Source organism: Scyliorhinus torazame, chromosome 29, assembly GCF_047496885.1.
Source record: "Scyliorhinus torazame isolate Kashiwa2021f chromosome 29, sScyTor2.1, whole genome shotgun sequence".
NCBI lineage: Eukaryota > Metazoa > Chordata > Chondrichthyes > Carcharhiniformes > Scyliorhinidae > Scyliorhinus > Scyliorhinus torazame.
Window position 1 is genome coordinate 34,411,781 of NC_092735.1, and position 17,957 is coordinate 34,429,737.

General features: G+C 51.6%; 1 protein-coding gene across 1 annotated transcript in view; it reads right to left on the minus strand.

Moving 5' to 3' along the window:
• Positions 1 to 565: 565 nt before the first annotated feature.
• prmt1 (protein arginine methyltransferase 1) overlaps positions 566 to 17,957 on the minus strand; it is a 21,120-nt gene continuing 3,728 nt past the window's right edge. Inside the window, exons 2-10 of the mRNA XM_072492391.1 lie at positions 11,954 to 12,067; positions 11,438 to 11,593; positions 10,441 to 10,504; positions 5,783 to 5,925; positions 5,495 to 5,582; positions 4,255 to 4,370; positions 3,267 to 3,417; positions 1,134 to 1,255; positions 566 to 815 (exon numbers count right to left, since the gene is read on the minus strand). Of these exons, the coding sequence (XP_072348492.1) occupies positions 732 to 815; positions 1,134 to 1,255; positions 3,267 to 3,417; positions 4,255 to 4,370; positions 5,495 to 5,582; positions 5,783 to 5,925; positions 10,441 to 10,504; positions 11,438 to 11,593; positions 11,954 to 12,067 (1,038 nt within the window). The 3' untranslated portion in view covers positions 566 to 731. The remainder of the gene's footprint in view (positions 816 to 1,133; positions 1,256 to 3,266; positions 3,418 to 4,254; positions 4,371 to 5,494; positions 5,583 to 5,782; positions 5,926 to 10,440; positions 10,505 to 11,437; positions 11,594 to 11,953; positions 12,068 to 17,957) is intronic.

Here is a 17,957-nt window from a genome sequence, read left to right on the forward strand (position 1 = left end):
CACAATTCAGTACTTAGACCCGGGGCAGCAGGCTGACCATCAGTTGTAGTGTCAGCCCAAAGCACGACACCTGACACCCGCCCCCCCTTCTCCAGACTCAGGCAGCTTATACACCAACTGCAGTTTTAACTCTCTCCCTCTCTCTGCACCACACAGAGACACAGTCCACTCTCGAGACAAAGAATTCTCCAGTCAGGAACAGGGTCCCAAAAAATAAATAAAAAAAACAGAAGAAAGACACACTTACAAGTTAGAATCACTTCACTGACTGAAGGATGATTTGCCAAACTGGGGGGAGCTAGCAGAAATCTAACGTACCATTCCTTTTTTTTTTTAAAAACACACCAAAATCAAAACAAACTTGATCAGATCTCAACTCCTCCCTGCCAAGGTAGGTAGAAGTCAGAATCAGGAATTTACATTAAAATGGCGGCTTCTGTCAGAACAAAAACACAATCAGTACAGCAGCTGGAGAATGGTTCCATAATAGCACAAGTGGCAACTGTTAGAAGTAGTTTACTCTGGATGCCCCCCCCCCTCCTCTCCCAGCTCGCATGCCATGCTACCAGTCTACAACTGATCAGGGAGAGGAGCAGTCAGCTGCACAACCGATTAACTTTTTAAATCCTGGAAACGTTATCTATATATAGCACACTACAGTGGTCGCACTGGAGACTGAGTGGAGCGGCAAGGACGGAGCACACAGCCGGAGGAGGGGGACGGAGGTGGGTCTAGCGCATCTTGTAGTCAATGGAGCCGGACATCTCGCACAGTTGCCCCTTGAATTCAATGTCGACGGTGAAATCAAGGTCCCGCTGGGAGGGGGGGGAGAAAAAAAAAGGGACAAGATTTAATTAATTGTTTCCACTTAGAATAAAAGCTTCAAGATGCCTGGCAGTGTAGGTGCCAATGCAGAGGCACCAGGAAAACACCATTCCCAGTTTTAGATCCCACTCAAGAGCAAATGGTCAGTTGTCATTATCCTGGTGAAACATTTTTTTTGCACCTACTCTGGTTCCTCTATATTGCTTTTGCAAGAGGCCAGAGGTAGGCAGAGTACTTAAAACATAGAACAGCTGTAACCTCAGCCGTAAATGTTTCTATGCTCACGTGCTAATGTTTTCTAAACTCACAGTGTTCTTGCTGTTGGGCTTCATGCTGACAGTTCCGAAGATCTCCTCGCCTCGCTTGACTGTCAAGTAGTCCTCCATATAAAAAACAGTCTGCTTCCAGTGAGTGTAAGGGGCATCAGGGGCTGCAATTCAAGAGGATTAATGCCGTCAGCACCAATATAGTTCACCCACAGACAGGAGAGCGCGAGGTTGGATTGGGAGTTGCCGGGTAATTAGCGAGATTGTAACACAGAAGTTTGTTTTTTAAACAAACAATTTTATTGAGGGTTTTTTTGGCATTGTAAACAGTTACAGCTAACAGAAATGTGCAAACATCAATCAATATAAAACCACGATTTCAATCAAACCATACTGCACATGCCCGCTCCTCTCCCCTAGACACTACCCGCCTATTTATCCCTCCTACTCTACCCTAATCTCCCCCCTCTTTCTCCCCCCCCCACCCCGCTGACGTTCACTCTCCCGTGAAGAAGTCGATGAATGGTTGCCACCTTCGGGCGAACCCCAGTACAGATCCCCTCAAGGCGAACTCAATTTTTTCCATACCTAGAAAGCTTGACATGTCCGAATGCCATAGTTCGGTCTTTGGGGGTTGTGTCCCTCCATGCCAGCAGTATTCGCTGCCGGGCTATCAGGACAGCAAAGGCCAGAACATCTGCCTCTTTCTCCCCCTGGACTCCCGGGTCTTCCGAAACCCCGAAAATTGCCACCCCTGGACTCATCACCACCCTTGTTTTCAGCACCCGGGACATGACCCCCCCTAAGCTTAGGACATGCCCAAAACATGTGAACATGGTTCGCTGGTCCTCCCACGCATCTAGCGCACTTGGACACTGAAGTTTATTTAACAGAGAAGTTTATTCTGTCCTTCGTTTAACTATGTACATTTCGTTGCCCTCTAGATCGGACTATAATTCCCCTCCCCCCCCCCCCCCGTCCTTTGGTTCTTCATCTTTTTTCTTCCCTGGCTTACTCCTCGTTGCCAGCCTCGAACAGGTTTTGGAACAGGCCGACAAACTGCCCCCAAGTATCCAGGAAGCCTTCCTCTGACCCTCGGGTGGCGTATTTAATCTTCTATAGGTGGAGAAATTCCGAGAGATCAGCGAGCCAGTCTGCAGCTGTGGGTGGTGCTGCCGATCGCCAGCCGAGCAGGATTCTCCGACGTGCGATGAGGGAAGCGAAAGCAAGGGCGTTGGCCTCCTTCCCCATGTGTAACTCTGGCTGCTCCGATACCCTGAAGATTGCCACTATCGGGCATGGCTTCACCCTCACCCCCACAACCTTGGACATTGTCTCGGAGAAGGCTGCCCAGCCGGCTGCATAGTTAACGACCACCAGTCACTATCCAATCTAAGCAATTAATCTTCGTTACAACTCCACAGAACATCAAGCAAGCTTTCATCGAAGCGAGGAACTCCACCTATCCTCACCCGACAGCTACTCCCCAAACAGCTGATTCAACTGCCCTCGGGATCACGTTTGATAGATCGGGAGTGTAACCAGGGATCAGTAACCAGGGTACATAATTGGCAAAAGGACCCGCAATCTCAGTAAACGGTAACTTTCAAAAGGTTAACACTTGAAGGTAAAATCATTTACAATAGTTTGCAGACAAGAAGCAGACTTAAAAGTGGAGCGGTTCCCAGAGAGGATTCCAGAGGTTTGAGCCTAACAGCTGAAGAGCACGGCCACCAATGGCAAGATGAAGATTGGTGACACAGAACAGGCCAGAATTACGGGAGAATGAAAATGAAATGAAAATCGCTTATTGTCACGAGTAGGCTTCAATGAAGTTACTGTGAAAAGCCCCTAGTCGCCACATTCCGGTGCCTGTTCGGGGAGGCTGGTACGGGAATTGAACCGTGCTGCTCGCCTGCCTTGGTCTGTTTTAAAAGCCAGCGATTTAGCCCAGTGAGCTAAACCAGCCCCTATGCAGAGATTGAAGTGGATGGCCCAGATAGAGGGATGGAGGGGGAGAAGGGAGGGAGAACATCACAGAGGGACGTGAACGCACTGTTTTAAAACAGAGGCCAACAGTGTTCAATGAAAGGCCACAAGTTCAGGATCAAAGTTCTGCGTCACCCGGAATGTAAATGACAAGACCGCCACCTCAAAGCTCCCTTCAAACTGTACCTGTGGAGAAACCCGTCCTTTTGTGGCATCGGGTGAACTCAATGTTGAAATACGCTACCAGCGCATGGATGTAGTCGTTGCGAGTGACTTGTAGGCAGAAGGGTGATGTGAATGACAGGTCATCTACTTTCACGGTGTAGATGTCGACCTCCTGAAACGTACAGATAGCTCAACTTATTACATACATGTCGTACTCCACCATTCCCTTCACAGCAGACAACTCTTTTTCAGTTAAACTCCTTCAAGGCAACACAGTAGCACAGTGGTTAGCACTCTTGCTTCACAGCACCAGGGTCCCAAGTTCGATTCCCGGCTTGGGTCACTGCCTGTGCAAAGTCTGTACGTTCTCCCCGTGTCTGCGTGGGTTTTTCCTCCGGGGGCTCCGGTTTCCTCCCACATTCCAAAGATGTGCAGGTTAGATGGATTGGCCATGATAAATTTCCTTTGGTGTCCCAAAAAGGTTAGGTGGGGTTACTGGGATAGGGCAGAGGCATGGGCTTACGTAGGGTGCTCTTTCCAAGGGCTGGTGCAGACCCGATGGGCCGAATAGTTTCCTCCATCATTGTAAATTCTATGAATCTTCTAGGCTAGTGCCATTATTGACAATGCTGGAAGGTCGGGTGGCACGGTGATGCAGTGGTCAGCACTGCTGCCTCACGGTGCCAAGGACCCGGGTCACTGTCCGTGTGGAGTTTGCACATTCTCTGCGTATCAGCGTGGGTCTCACGCCCACAACACAAAGATGTGCAGGGTGGGTGGATTGGCCACGCTAAATTGCCCCTTAATTGAAAAAAAAAAAGAATTGGGTACTCTAAATTATTTTTAAAAAGACAATGCTGGACTGTACAATAATAGCCCCAAATTGTACCAGCCAAGAGGTTTGCCCTTGCACCCTGGACTAATGTAGGAGAGGGCCAGCTTGCACCCATTCTCTTCACCAACCCTTGCTCTTCACCCAAAAAGAGGAAGTTCTGATTTAGATGCTAACCTTAATGAGGCAGGCATTGGTCACCAGCTGCTTGGGATCCACTACATCCACCAATGGTTCTTTGATTGCCACGTCCTTAATACAGGACATATCGAAACCGTAGACATTCTCCCACCCTGCAGACAAGAGAAAAGCTGGTCACCAAAGTCGACTCCGCGTTGGCCCCCAAATATAAAACCCAAGGAAGCCACACCGGTACGGAATCATTCTCCTTTTCCAGTGCTGAATGAACTGATCTCTGCCATGCGTTTAGTGGGGAATGAGAGTGACCCTAGGCGAAACAGGAACCCAGCTGCTGGCCAGGACAACCCAGCTGGAAGATCGGTGCGGATAAGCGGGGCTGGACAAGGACCACAAATAACTTGCACTCGCCGAACAGTCAAATGCGCTGCTGCTGCAACAGGTGCGAACAAGACATGTTCAGTGGATCTGATGCAAAAAGATTCACACGTCACTATGCAAACTTTAATCCTCGCCATCATTCCACTTGTGCTGAATTTAGGTCATTCGCTTCGCCACCCCCCCCCCCCGTCATGTAATTTGATCACAGCTATCTGCAGTCCAGCTCCATTCTTCTTGCCGTTGCTCAATGTCCCTTAAACAACCCCCCCCCCCCCGCAAAAATCGACCAAATTCGTACTTGATGTTCCCATTAACCAGTCTTTAGGGAGTTCCTGATCTTCAGTATCACGTGGAAACACCTTCCCCGTTTTATTCCTCTATGGCATGTCACTGCCTAATCCTAAACATCGTGCCTCGTTATGCTCAATTATCCCTCCAGGAAAAAAATGATGCATCTCCAGAGAAATCTATCAATCATTTTAATTATTAGACCGACCCACGTGGCGGCATGGTGGCGCAGTAGTTAGCATTGCTGCCTCATGGCGCCGAGGACCCGGGTTCGATCCCGGCCCACTGTCCATGTGGAGTTTGCACATTCTCCCAGTGTCTGCGTGGGCCTCACCCCCACAACCCAAAGATGTGCCGGGCAGGTGGATTGGCGACGCTAAATTGCCCCTTAATTTGAAAATTTTTTTTTAAAAAATGGAATACTCTAAATTAACAATTTTAAAAAATCAACCCACAACCCTTGAATGAACCACATATATGTAGCTAGTACCTTAAAATGTAATAAAAGCTCGGCACAAAACAAATGACAAGAGTTACCCAAGGTGACAGAATGTTAGATGACCAAACTGATTGGGTAAAGATGTTGAAAATAGACAAGTCATAAACTTACAGTGGATTTTGTAGTCCTTGTACTGGCGGTCTTCGATGGCCGTGACATACAGAGCAGCTCGGTCTGGGAAAATCAGGCCGTCTGGTTGCTGGAGAAGGTACGGAAAGATCAATGAAGAATAAACAACATGCAATAAAATCCAAGCCTATAACCAAACTGCCAATGAGAAAACACTGCCCGCACGGTGCAGAGGGTGAATATCAAAGATTTAATTGAAACTATGGCCTTGTCCCGAGCATGTGTGACTCAACAGCACAAGGTGACACCCTGAACCCATTTAACACATACCAGCCATTTGTCCCTTGCGTAGATGACAGTATTCAGCATCGACTCGTAAAAGAGACAGTAGCCCATCCATTCACTGATGATTATGTCCACCTTCTCCATGGGCAGCTCCACCTCCTCCACCTTGCCCTTGATGATAGTAATAACTGCGACAGGGAACAGGAGCAGTCAGTACATTCACAAGCAGCTAACGCAGAGCTCCCCGCACCTTTAGCCTCCCAATGCCGTGGAGAATTAGGTTGCAGGTAGACATAGCATAAAAAATCTCAAGCATAATCAAACCAGTTGTTCTAAGACAGTAAAAAGGCAGAGAAACTCCACAGACATGGCGTCAACTCCAGTCGGTGTTGAGTTAGCAGATACCAGATGACAAGCAGCTAGTGCTTACTGAGAAGATTGCCATAACACAGCTGCCCTGCAACTTAGTACACAAGCGCACTCATTATAATTTATAATTAGCCACAAAAATACCAATTTGTAACAATATTTGGGTTAGCATTAACCTCACAGGAGCATAAATCAAAGATTAATCACGAGGATGGCTAATAAATAAAATACAAGCTCAGGAAAGCCAATGTAGACTTGCGCAAGTTTCAGTTCCACTATCAGTAAACAACAAGTAGTTCGGTAAAATAAGCTATTATCGCATTGAAAGCAGGGAGCAAGACAATGCACGTGCCGGTCACAAGGTCCTACAATTGGCAATAGTCTCAGTGTACACCCAGGGATGTCTTCAGACCACATACCCGCAGAGCCTCAGCAGCCACAAGTAAAACCCATTTCTATGTTCCCATTAATTGGCAGATCTCAAGGTGCTGATAGCAACAGCGGTTCTACTGGAGGCTCTGCCAGAGGCCACAGCTATACGCGCCCAAAACAAAACAAGGGCTTAGTGGGCAGCGGTTTCACTTGGCATGGTGTTCTAACACGCAGATCAAGTTAAATCCCAGCACAGGCCACTGCCTACATTGGACTTCCATGCGCCTCAGACTAACTACCTGTGTAATTAAAAGAAACATTTCCAGCTTTTCAAATGGCTTGCTTCTGTTCTCTTTGCTATGGTTCTGATCTTTCCCACACTGTATTCTGTAAGGCTCCTCCCTCCTGATTCCCTATTTCCCCATCCTTTATTTTTGCTGCTATGATTTTGATCCACCGATGATTAATGGACATGTATCTTCAAGTCAAGCAGCAGAGAGGACGAATGCAAGAAGTTGCAACATAATACACGGTGTTGGCAACTTTGAACTCAAACTATTCAGCACTCACGAGATGGGGCGAGACTCCAAAGCCGTATTCTGCCCGGTTACCAGGTGGCGATTGGGTCCTACGTGAGAGGGATGAATTTCAGAAACCCAAGCAGCGCAGTTAGAATCCTGGAAAAGGACCTTCGCTCACTCTATAAAGTGTGAGAGCTGCTGTATTTCTGAAACTGCAAAGACCTCAATGGGTCCACAGTGAAAACCACTGCAGGCTGCAAACTGAGACCTGGATCTGAAAGCTTCCTGTGAAGGAAGGTCTGCTGAAAGACAGCCATCTGAAACAAAGACTCTCTTTCCCGTTACTTATTCCTTCCACCCCTCTGTTTGTGCGTTGTGGGGGCAAGTTAAAGTGGTGGATTAGGAAATAGACAATAGTTAACCAGTTGTATTTGCTGCATATTATATTATAGTTCTTAATGGTGTATAAATTTACAAATTATTGGGCAGCCAAGGGCCAAAGACTTCAGGTATTTTTCTAAGAATTATTGGTTAATTCAATTGTGTTGAGACTCCGGGTGAAGCAGGGGTTGGAATTGACTGCGCACCAGCCCAGGGTGTTGTAGCAAATCAAACCTCCCAAATTTCTCCTTCGCATTCACCCTTAAACAAAAATGAACTGGGCAACACAGTGGCTAGCACTGCTGCCTCATGGCGCCAAGGTCCCAGGTTCGATCTTGGCCCTGGGTGGAGTTTGCACATTCTCTCCGTGTTTGCGTGGGCTTCACCCCCACAACCCAAAGATGTGCAGGGTAGGTGGATTGGCCACGCTAAATTGCCCCTTAATTGGAAAAAATTAATTGGGTACTCTAAATTTAAAAACAAAAAGAGTCAAGGTAAATTACAGGGGGAACAAATAGCACAGAATATCAAAAAGGATAGCAAAAGTTTCTACAGTACATAAAAGGGAAGAGAGTCGCTAAAGTGAATGTTGGCCCCTTGGAAGATGAAAACGGTGAGTTAATAGCGGGGAGCACAGAAATGGCAAAGATGCTAAATCTGTACTTTGCCTCAGCTTTCAAGGTGGAGGACACTAGTACCATTCCTGTAGGAACAGACAATTCAGAGGTAATAGGAACTTGGAACAATCAGCATCAATAGGGAAACAGTACTAAACAAACCATTGGGATTGAGGGCAGACAAGTCCCCCAGGCCTGATGGCCTACATCCTAGGGTGTAAAGGAAGTGGAAGCAGAGATTGTGGATCCATTGGCTATAATATTCATAAATTCTCTGGGCATGGGAAAGGTTCCAATGGATTGGAAAAATGGGAGGGAGGCAGAATGTGGGAAATTACAGACCAGTTAGTTTAACACCTGTTGTTGGGAAGTTGTTAGAATCAATCATCAAGGATGTAATATCAGGACATTTGGACAGCCAAAGTGTTATCCATCAGAGTCAGCATAGTTTTATGAAGGAAAAATCATGTAATTTGCTTGAGTTCTTCGAAGATGTAACAAGCAAAGTGGATAATGGGGTTCCTGTAGACGCAGTATATCTGGACTTCCGGAAGGCGTCTGAATAGGTGCCACACAGAAGGTTAATCCACAAGGTGAGATCACCTGGGATTAAGGGTAACCTATTAGCTTGGATAGAAGACTGGCTGATGGGCAGGAGACAGAGAATCTAAAACAGGGGCAGCACGGTAGCATGGTGGTTTGCACAATTGCTTCACAGCTCCAGGGTCCCAGGTTCTATTCCCTGCTGGGTCACGGTCTGTGCGGAGTTTGCACGTTCTCCCCGCATCTGCGTGGGTTTCCTCCGGGTGCTCCGGTTTCCTCCCACAGTCCAAAGATGTGCAGGTTAGGTGGATTGGGCATGCTAAATTGCCCTTAGTATCCAAAATTGCCCTTAGTGCTGGGTGGGGTTACTGGGTTATGGGGATAGGGTGGAGGTGTGGACTTAGGTAGGGAGCTCTTTCCAAGAGCCAGTGCAGACTCAATGGGCCGAATGGCCTCCTTCTGCACTGTAAATTCCATGTAATCGGGGTAAATGGGTCTTTTTGTGGATGGCAAGATGTAACTAATGGGGTGCCACAGAGTTTGGTCCTTGGGCCCCAGCTATTTACAATCTATATGAACCACCTGGATACAGGGATAGAAGGTTCTACAGCCAAATTCGCAGAGGATACAAAAATAGGTGGGACAGTAAGTTGCAATGACTGTAGCATAGAACATTACAGCGCAGTACAGGCCCTTCGGCCCTCGATGTTGCGCCGACCTGTGAGGAAATAAAAAACGCACAAAGGGATATAGATAGGTTAGGAGAGTGGGGCAAAATGTGGCAGATAGATTTTAACGTGGATAAATGTGAGGTCATGTATTTTGGACAAAAAAATGGAAAAACAAAGGTCTAAATGGGGAGACTTTGGGGTGCTCTGATGCAGAGGGATCTGGGTGTCTTCATGCATGAGTCACAGAAAATGAGCATGCAGATAAGGAAAGCAAATGGAATATTGGCATTGATAGCAAAAAAAAATTGAGTATTAAGGTAAGGAAGTGTTTGAGGAAAGATGTAGTGACATTGGAGGCAGTTCAGAGGAGGGTCACAGATGAGGGGTTTATCGTAAGAGGAGAGATTGACCAGTTTAGGCCTATACTCTCTGGAGTTTAGAAGAATATGGGGAGATCAAATCGAGGGATACAAGATTCTAAAAGGTGTGGAGCAGATGTTTCCTCTTGTGCAGCAATCCAGGCACCAATTAACAAAGGAGAGGGGGTGGAGTGCAACATCCAGAGCCAATCAGAGCTTTGGAAAGCAGGCAGATTTGGATGATTATTCTGTGATTGCAATGTAGGAACAGGAAGAGCCCATTCATAGAACATTACAGCGCAGTACAGGCCCTTCGACCCTCGATGTTGGGCCGACCTGGGAAACCACTCTAAAGCCCATCTACACTATTCCCTTATCGTCCATATGTCTATCCAATGACCATTTGAATGCCCTTAGTGTTGGCGAGTCCACTACTGTTGCAGGCAGGGCATTCCACGCCCTTACTACTCTCTGAGTAAAGAACCTACCTCGGACATCTGTCCTATATCTATCTCCCCTCAATTTAACAGGTAACAGACGAGGAACATATCAACCATGATATAATGGCAGAGCAGAGCAGATGGGCCGAGGGGCCTAATTCTGCTCATATATCTTGTAAACCCACGCAGACACTGGGAGAAAGTGCAAACTCCGGGTTCCTGACACAGTCAGGCAGCAGCATTAACCACGGTGCCACCATGCTGCCGGGTAATTCTTCTACCCAGCCATACCAAGCTGCCTGTAAAATTGTGCCCCACCGCAAGTCAGCACTTCCAAGAGAAACAAAAACAATAAGACTTATATAAAGTTCGAACTGTCAGGTGTCTGTAAAGGTGGTGTAACGTCGAGCACAAGTAGGTGGATCCTTACCGTGGTCTAGGTTGTTTGCTTTAATGATCTTTTCAGCATATTCTGAGATATTGGAGCACTCGATCTGTTTTGCAAAAACAAACATTTTTGAACAATCACAAATGTTTTCTTCACATATTTGAATTGGGGAAGGTTGAAAGTATTCTGCATTGGCGGTTTCCTCTGTATTTGAGGAAGACGCCAACGAAAGGTGACGAGCTCCTATACCTCGGCGCTAACCACAGATTCTCTAGCTGGCAAGTCCAGTGAGACTCAGACTTATAATAATCTTTATTAGTGTCACAAGTAAGCTTACATTACACTGCAATGAAGTTACTGAGAAAATCCTCTCGTCGCCACACTCTGGCGCCTGAGAATTCAGAATGTCCAATACACCTAACAGCACGTCTTTCGGGAGGAACCGGAAAACCCAGAAAGGACGCGTAGACTCCGCAGACAGTGACCCAAGCCTGGAATCGAACACGGGTCCCTGGAGCTGTGAGACAACAGTTCTAACCACTGTGCTAGCCCTGACTTGGATTGATAAGTCACGGTGTGCAGATACAGACTGACCACTCGGCCCATCTTCCAGTTATGTCCATGCCTAGACCACAGAAGCACTGCAGATCCTGCTTGCTCATTTTCCAATACCAATTAATAGACACACGTGGACCTTTCTTCCTGTATCTCAGGGGCAGCTGTGGGGGTCATCTAGTTGAGACCAGCCAATTATTGCACACCCATATATTTCTCAGCGCATTAGAATGGCATTTGGCATACAGTAATGATAACCCTTTCAATTAATACGGTTCAGATTCATAATGATGAAATTAGATCACTATAGCATCTTGTGTTTCAATTGACACTTCTATACATCAAATTTACTTTGTGCAGTGAAATCGTTTGGATAGGAAGGTGAACAACGCAAGCCACGATGAGATAAAAGATGCTCAGGCATCACGGACCAGGAATACCATCAATCGAGACTTGCTAACGATCGATGTGGTGCGATGCTTACCCCAATAACTTTCTTGGCACCAGCCTTGGCGGCAAACATACAAAGGATGCCTGTTCCGCTGCCCACATCCAGGACAATCTTGTCCTTGAACAGGTGTCTGTTGTGGTACATGGAGTTCCTGTAGGTCAAAGTGCGAACCTCATCCTTCAACATCTCCTGCGGTTGGAAGGGAAAATGATGTTTAAGAAGTTGCGAAAAGATTCTTGGCATCGCTGGCCAGTTTTATTAATGTGGGAGCAATTAGAATTCAAAGATGCTCTACAGGCCACAGTTCTAAGCGGATGGCATGCAGATTCACTGCTGCCAGTCTCGAATGCTGGACTGGGCTGAGCCCAGATTCTTCCTCCTGTGCCATGCCACAGGATCCAAAGTCTCAGCGTTAGGCATTGAAACAAGTTGCCGTGCTGCGCAATGAGTGAAACCAAGCACCAGGTTTCCAAATAACATTGGGGGCGAAAACAGCAAGTCTAGAACTTCCCTTATCTGGGTCCCACCTTTGCAATTCTTGCTACTCACCTCGTGAATGCCAAAGTGCGCATAAGAGTCAAAGTAATAGTCCTTGGAGGTCATGTCCTCTGCACCAGCTTTGACTGGTGCACTGCCATCCGGGCCACCAGGGAGTGTAGAAACCTGAAGGTGCAACGTAATAGGTTAGGTCATGTTGAGACTGATTTACCGTAACCGCGGGCGTTTTCTTCCCCCCCACCCCCTTGGAGGCAAGCAGTGGACATTATTACCCTGCAGCTTGCTTAGTTGCCCTCAAGAATACTTCTAATTCCATCAAACCAAAATAAAAATCCGAGTGACATGACCGTGACATGGTCTCGGTATCAGCCACTTGTACTCAAGAGGAACATTAATTGATTGATTTTGACCATAGCAGATGGTCAAAATCAAAGGTTTCAGTCTGACTATTAAAACAATAAACCAGCGGAGCAAGCAATCATTGTCGCAACTCCAGGTTTTAACCATAACTGCTTGCATTTCTATATAGCACCTTCTCAGGAGCACAATGAAAATGAAGGACATATTAGATGGACTCAAGAGATCTTATAGTGTGGGTGGGTGTTGGGAGAGACTGGTTTATAGGGGAAACTCCACAATATCCAGGTGGCTGATGTTACAGCTGTTGACCTTCTAGATAAGGGACAGGGTTGCACTGTAAGAGCGGTTTGTAATCCTGGAAGAGGCTCCAGATTACAGCGAGTAATGAAGCCACAGAAGGCATCAAAGAACAAGAATGAGACTGGCAGTTGATGCAGGCAGGATGATGAGTGCTGGATAGGATATGCAAAGAGGTTGTTCTGATGAGCTGATGTTTAAGAGGTAGGCAGATGTAAAAACATCTATCCTCAATTCTCTCATATACTTCCCCTTTTAACCAGACAATAGTATAACAAACAACATTCTAGTGGACCATATTCCTAAGATTCTAAACTGGAGACAGGCTTCATGAGGGTCAGAGACAATCCCTAAAACTAAAAGTAACGTATGCATTATCTCGACAAATTGGACTAAAATAAAACTTCACAGTACAAACCACAACACATACCTACCTTGTATTGAAATCAGAGAGATTAATGCAAATTTGGGATTCATATCAAGTCCCTTCATGAACCTTACAAAGAAATTCTCAACAACCAGCTTCAAGTTAATCACGAGAAACTCAAGGTTACTTTTAACCACATCTTTTGACACAATTGTGTTACTGGGTGGGGAGCCAAGTATCATTTCTGGTAGAATATCTAAGGACAACTTTTTTTAAAAATTCCACAATGAAGGAAGATTTAAAGAGTCTGGATTCTACAAACTGCAGATAACATTAGACTTCGGAGATAAAAATTATCACATCACCAGAGGTCAGAAGCTTTCTAAAAGACAACCTGGGCTACACTATTTCTTCAAACACGAGAAAGAGTACTGTCTTTAGAGTACTGTCTTTCAAAAAAAAAAAGAGCTGCAGTGGCTGTCAGACCCTCGTGTGGGGGAAAAGGGGATTTCAGCTGCACTACCTACCTTGTTCCTGAACAATTAAGAATGTGGGCAGAATAAAAAGTGAATCGACTGGATGGAATTTGTGAATATTAGTAATAATCCAGATGCATTATTATTTGGTGGTGGGGGTGTTCTGAAATGTCTGGTTTAATTCTTTAATAATTGTCAGAGGGCAGAGCTTAAGGATGCTGGGGTGGGTGCAGCATTTCTTTTTTTTTGGGGGGGGGGGGTGGAGAAAAGAGGGTATTCTCGGGGGGGGGGGGAAAGAGGGTATTCTCGGGGGGGGGGGGGGGAGAGAGGGGTATTCTCGGGGGGGGGGGGGAGAGGGTATTCTCGGGGGGGGGGAGAAGAGGGTATTCTCGGGGGGGGGGGAGAAGAGGGTATTCTCGGGGGGGGGGGGAAGAAGTGGGTATTCTCGGGGGGGGGGGGAAGGGGGTATTCTCGGGGGGGGGGAAGGGGGTATTCTCGGGGGGGGGGAAGAGGGTATTCTCGGGGGGGGGGGGGGGGAAAGAGGGTATTCTCCAGGGGGGGAAAGAGGGTATTCTCGGGGGGGGGGGGGGGGGAGAAAGAGGGTATTCTCGGGGGGGGGGGGGGGGGAAGAGGGTATTCTCGGGGGGGGGGAAAAGAGGGTATTCTCGGGGGGGGGGGAAAAGAGGGTATTCTCGGGGGGGGAAAGAGGGTATTCTCGGGGGGGGGGAAAAGAGGGTATTCTCGGGGGGGGGGAAAGAGGGTATTCTCGGGGGGGGGAAAGAGGGTATTCTCGGGGGGGGGGAAGAAGAGGGTATTCTCGGGGGGGGAGGGGAAGAGGGTATTCTCGGGGGGGGGGGGGGAAGAGGGTATTCTCGGGGGGGGGGGGAAGAGGGTATTCTCGGGGGGGGGGAAAGAGGGTATTCTCGGGGGGGGGGGGAAAGAGGGTATTCTCGGGGGGGGGGGGGAAAGAGGGTATGCTCGGGGGGGGGGAAAGAGGGTATTCTCGGGGGGGGGAAAGAGGGTATTCTCGGGGGGGGGAAAGAGGGTATTCGGGGGGGGGGGAAAGAGGGTATTCTCGGGGGGGGGGAAAGAGGGTATTCTCGGGGGGGGAAAGAGGGTATTCTCGGGGGGGGGGAGAAAGAGGGTATTCTTGGGGGGGGGGGAGAAAGAGGGTATTCTTGGGGGGGGGGGAAAGAGGGTATTCTTGGGGGGGGGGGAGAAGAGGGTATTCTCGGGGGGGGGGAGAAGAGGGTATTCTCGGGGGGGGGAGAAGAGGGTATTCTCGGGGGGGGGAGAAGAGGGTATTCTCGGGGGGGGGAGAAGAGGGTATTCTCGGGGGGGAGAAGAGGGTATTCTCGGGGGGGGAGAAGAGGGTATTCTCGGGGGGGGGGGAGAAGAGGGTATTCTCGGGGGGGGGGGGGGAGAAGAGGGTATTCTCGGGGGGGGGGGGAGAAGAGGGTATTCTCGGGGGGGGGAAGAGGGTATTCTCGGGGGGGGGGGGGGAGAGAGGGTATTCTCGGGGGGGGGGAGAGGGTATTCTCGGGGGGGGGGGGGAGAGGGTATTCTCGGGGGGGGGAGAGGGTATTCTCGGGGGGGGGGAGAGGGTATTCTCGGGGGGGGGGGAGAGGGTATTCTCGGGGGGGGGGGGGGAGAGAGGGTATTCTCGGGGGGGGGGGGAAGAGGGTATTCTCGGGGGGGGGGGGGGGGGGGAGAGAAGAGGGTATTCTCGGGGGGGGGGGAGAGAGGGTATTCTCGGGGGGGGGGGGGGGGGGGGGGGAGAGGGTATTCCCGGGGGGGGGGGGGGGGGGGGAGAAGAGGGTATTCCCGGGGGGGGATTATTCGCAGGGGGGGGGGAGAGATTCGCGGGGGGGGGGGGGGGAAGAGAGATTCGCGGCGGGGGGGGGGGGGGGAAAGAGAGATTCGCGGGGGGCGGAGGGGGAGATTAGCGCGGGGGGGGGGGAGATTTCCGGGGGGGGGGGGGGGAGATTCGCGGGGGAGGGGAGATTCGCGGGGGAGGGGAGATTCGCGGGGGAGGGGAGATTCGCGGGGGAGGGAGATTCGCGGGGAGGGGAGATTCGCGGGGGAGGGGAGATTCGCGGGGGAGGGGAGATTCGCGGGGGAGGGGAGATTCGCGGGGGAGGGGAGATTCGCGGGGGAGGGGAGATTCGCGGGGGAGGGGAGATTCGCGGGGGAGCGGGAGATTCGCGGGGGAGGGGAGATTCGCGGGGGAGGGGAGATTCGCGGGGGAGGGGAGATTCGCGGGGGAGGGGAGATTCGCGGGGGAGGGGAGATTCGCGGGGGAGGGGAGATTCGCGGGGGAGGGGAGATTCGCGGGGGAGGGGAGATTCGCGGGGGAGGGAGATTCGCGGGGGAGGGGAGATTCGCGGGGGGAGGGGGAGATTCGCGGGGGAGGGGAGATTCGCGGGGGGGGAGAGATTCGCGGGGGGGGGAGAGATTCGCGGGGGGGGGGGGGAGAGATTCGCGGGGGGGGGGGAGAGATTCGCGGGGGGGGGGGGGGAGAGATTCGCGGGGGGGGGGGGAGAGAGATTCGCGGGGGGGGGGAGAGAGATTCGCGGGGGGGGGGGAGAGAGATTCGCGGGGGGGGGGAAGAGATTCGCGGGGGGGGGAAGAGATTCGCGGGGGGGGAAGAGATTCGCGGGGGGGGGGAAGAGATTCGCGGGGGGGGGGGGGAAGAGATTCGCGGGGGGGGGGGAAGAGATTCGCGGGGGGGGGGGAAGAGATTCGCGGGGGGGGGGGAAGAGATTCGCGGGGGGGAAGAGATTCGCGGGGGGGAAGAGATTCGCGGGGGGGAAGAGATTCGCGGGGGGGAAGAGATTCGCGGGGGGGAAGAGATTCGCGGGGGGGAAGAGATTCGCGGGGGGGAAGAGATTCGCGGGGGGAAGAGATTCGCGGGGGGAAGAGATTCGCGGGGGGGAAGAGATTCGCGGGGGGGAAGAGATTCGCGGGGGGGAAGAGATTCGCGGGGGGAAGAGATTCGCGGGGGGGAAGAGATTCGCGGGGGGGAAGAGATTCGCGGGGGGGAAGAGATTCGCGCGGGGGGAAGAGATTCGCGGGGGGGAAGAGATTCGCGGGGGGGAAGAGATTCGCGGGGGGGAAGAGATTCGGGGGGGAAGAGATTCGCGGGGGGGAAGAGATTCGCGGGGGGGAAGAGATTCGCGGGGGGGAAGAGATTCGCGGGGGGGAAGAGATTCGCGGGGGGAAGAGATTCGCGGGGGGAAGAGATTCGCGGGGGGGAAGAGATTCGCGGGGGGGAAGAGATTCGCGGGGGGGAAGAGATTCGAGATTCGCGGGGGGGAAGAGATTCGCGGGGGGGAAGAGATTCGCGGGGGGGAAGAGATTCGCGGGGGGGAAGAGATTCGCGGGGGGGAAGAGATTCGCGGGGGGAAGAGATTCGCGGGGGGGAAGAGATTCGCGGGGGGGAAGAGATTCGCGGGGGGGAAGAGATTCGCGGGGGGAAGAGATTCGCGGGGGGGAAGAGATTCGCGGGGGGGAAGAGATTCGCGGGGGGGAAGAGATGGCGGGGGGAAGAGATTCGCGGGGGGGAAGAGATTCGCGGGGGGGAAGAGATTCGCGGGGGGGAAGAGATTCGCGGGGGGGAAGAGATTCGCGGGGGGGAAGAGATTCGCGGGGGGAAGAGATTCGCGGGGGGAAGAGATTCGCGGGGGGGAAGAGATTCGCGGGGGGGAAGAGATTCGCGGGGGGGAAGAGATTCGCGGGGGGAAGAGATTCGCGGGGGGGAAGAGATTCGCGGGGGGAAGAGATTCGCGGGGGGGAAGAGATTCGCGGGGGGGAAGAGATTCGCGGGGGGAAGAGATTCGCGGGGGGGGAAGAGATTCGCGGGGGGGAAGAGATTCGCGGGGGGGGGAAGAGATTCGCGGGGGGGGAAGAGATTCGCGGGGGAAGAGATTGAAGAGATTCACGGGGGGGGAAGAGATTCGCGGGGGGGGGGAAGAGATTCGCGGGGGGGGGGAAGAGATCGCGGGGGGGGGGGGGAAGAGATTCGCGGGGGGGGGGGAAGAGATTCGCGGGGGGGGGGGAAGAGATTCGCGGGGGGGGGGGAAGAGATTCGCGGGGGGGGGGGGGAAGAGATTCGCGGGGGGGGGGGGAAGAGATTCGCGGGGGGGAAGAGATTCGCGGGGGGGAAGAGATTCGCGGGGGGGAAGAGATTCGCGGGGGGGGAAGAGATTCGCGGGGGGGGAAGAGATTCGCGGGGGGGGGGGGAAGAGATTCGCGGGGGGGGGAAGAGATTCGCGGGGGGGGGGAGAGATTCGCGGGGGGGGGAAGAGATTCGCGGGGGGGGGGAAGAGATTCGCGGGGGGGGGGGAAGAGATTCGCGGGGGGGGAAGAGATTCGCGGGGGGGGGAAGAGATTCGCGGGGGGGGGGAAGAGATTCGCGGGGGGGGGGAAGAGATTCGCGGGGGGGGGAAGAGATTCGCGGGGGGGGAGAAGAGATTCGCGGGGGGGGGAGAAGAGATTCGCGGGGGGGGGGGGGAGAAGAGATTCGCGGGGGGGGGGGGGAAAGAGATTCGCGGGG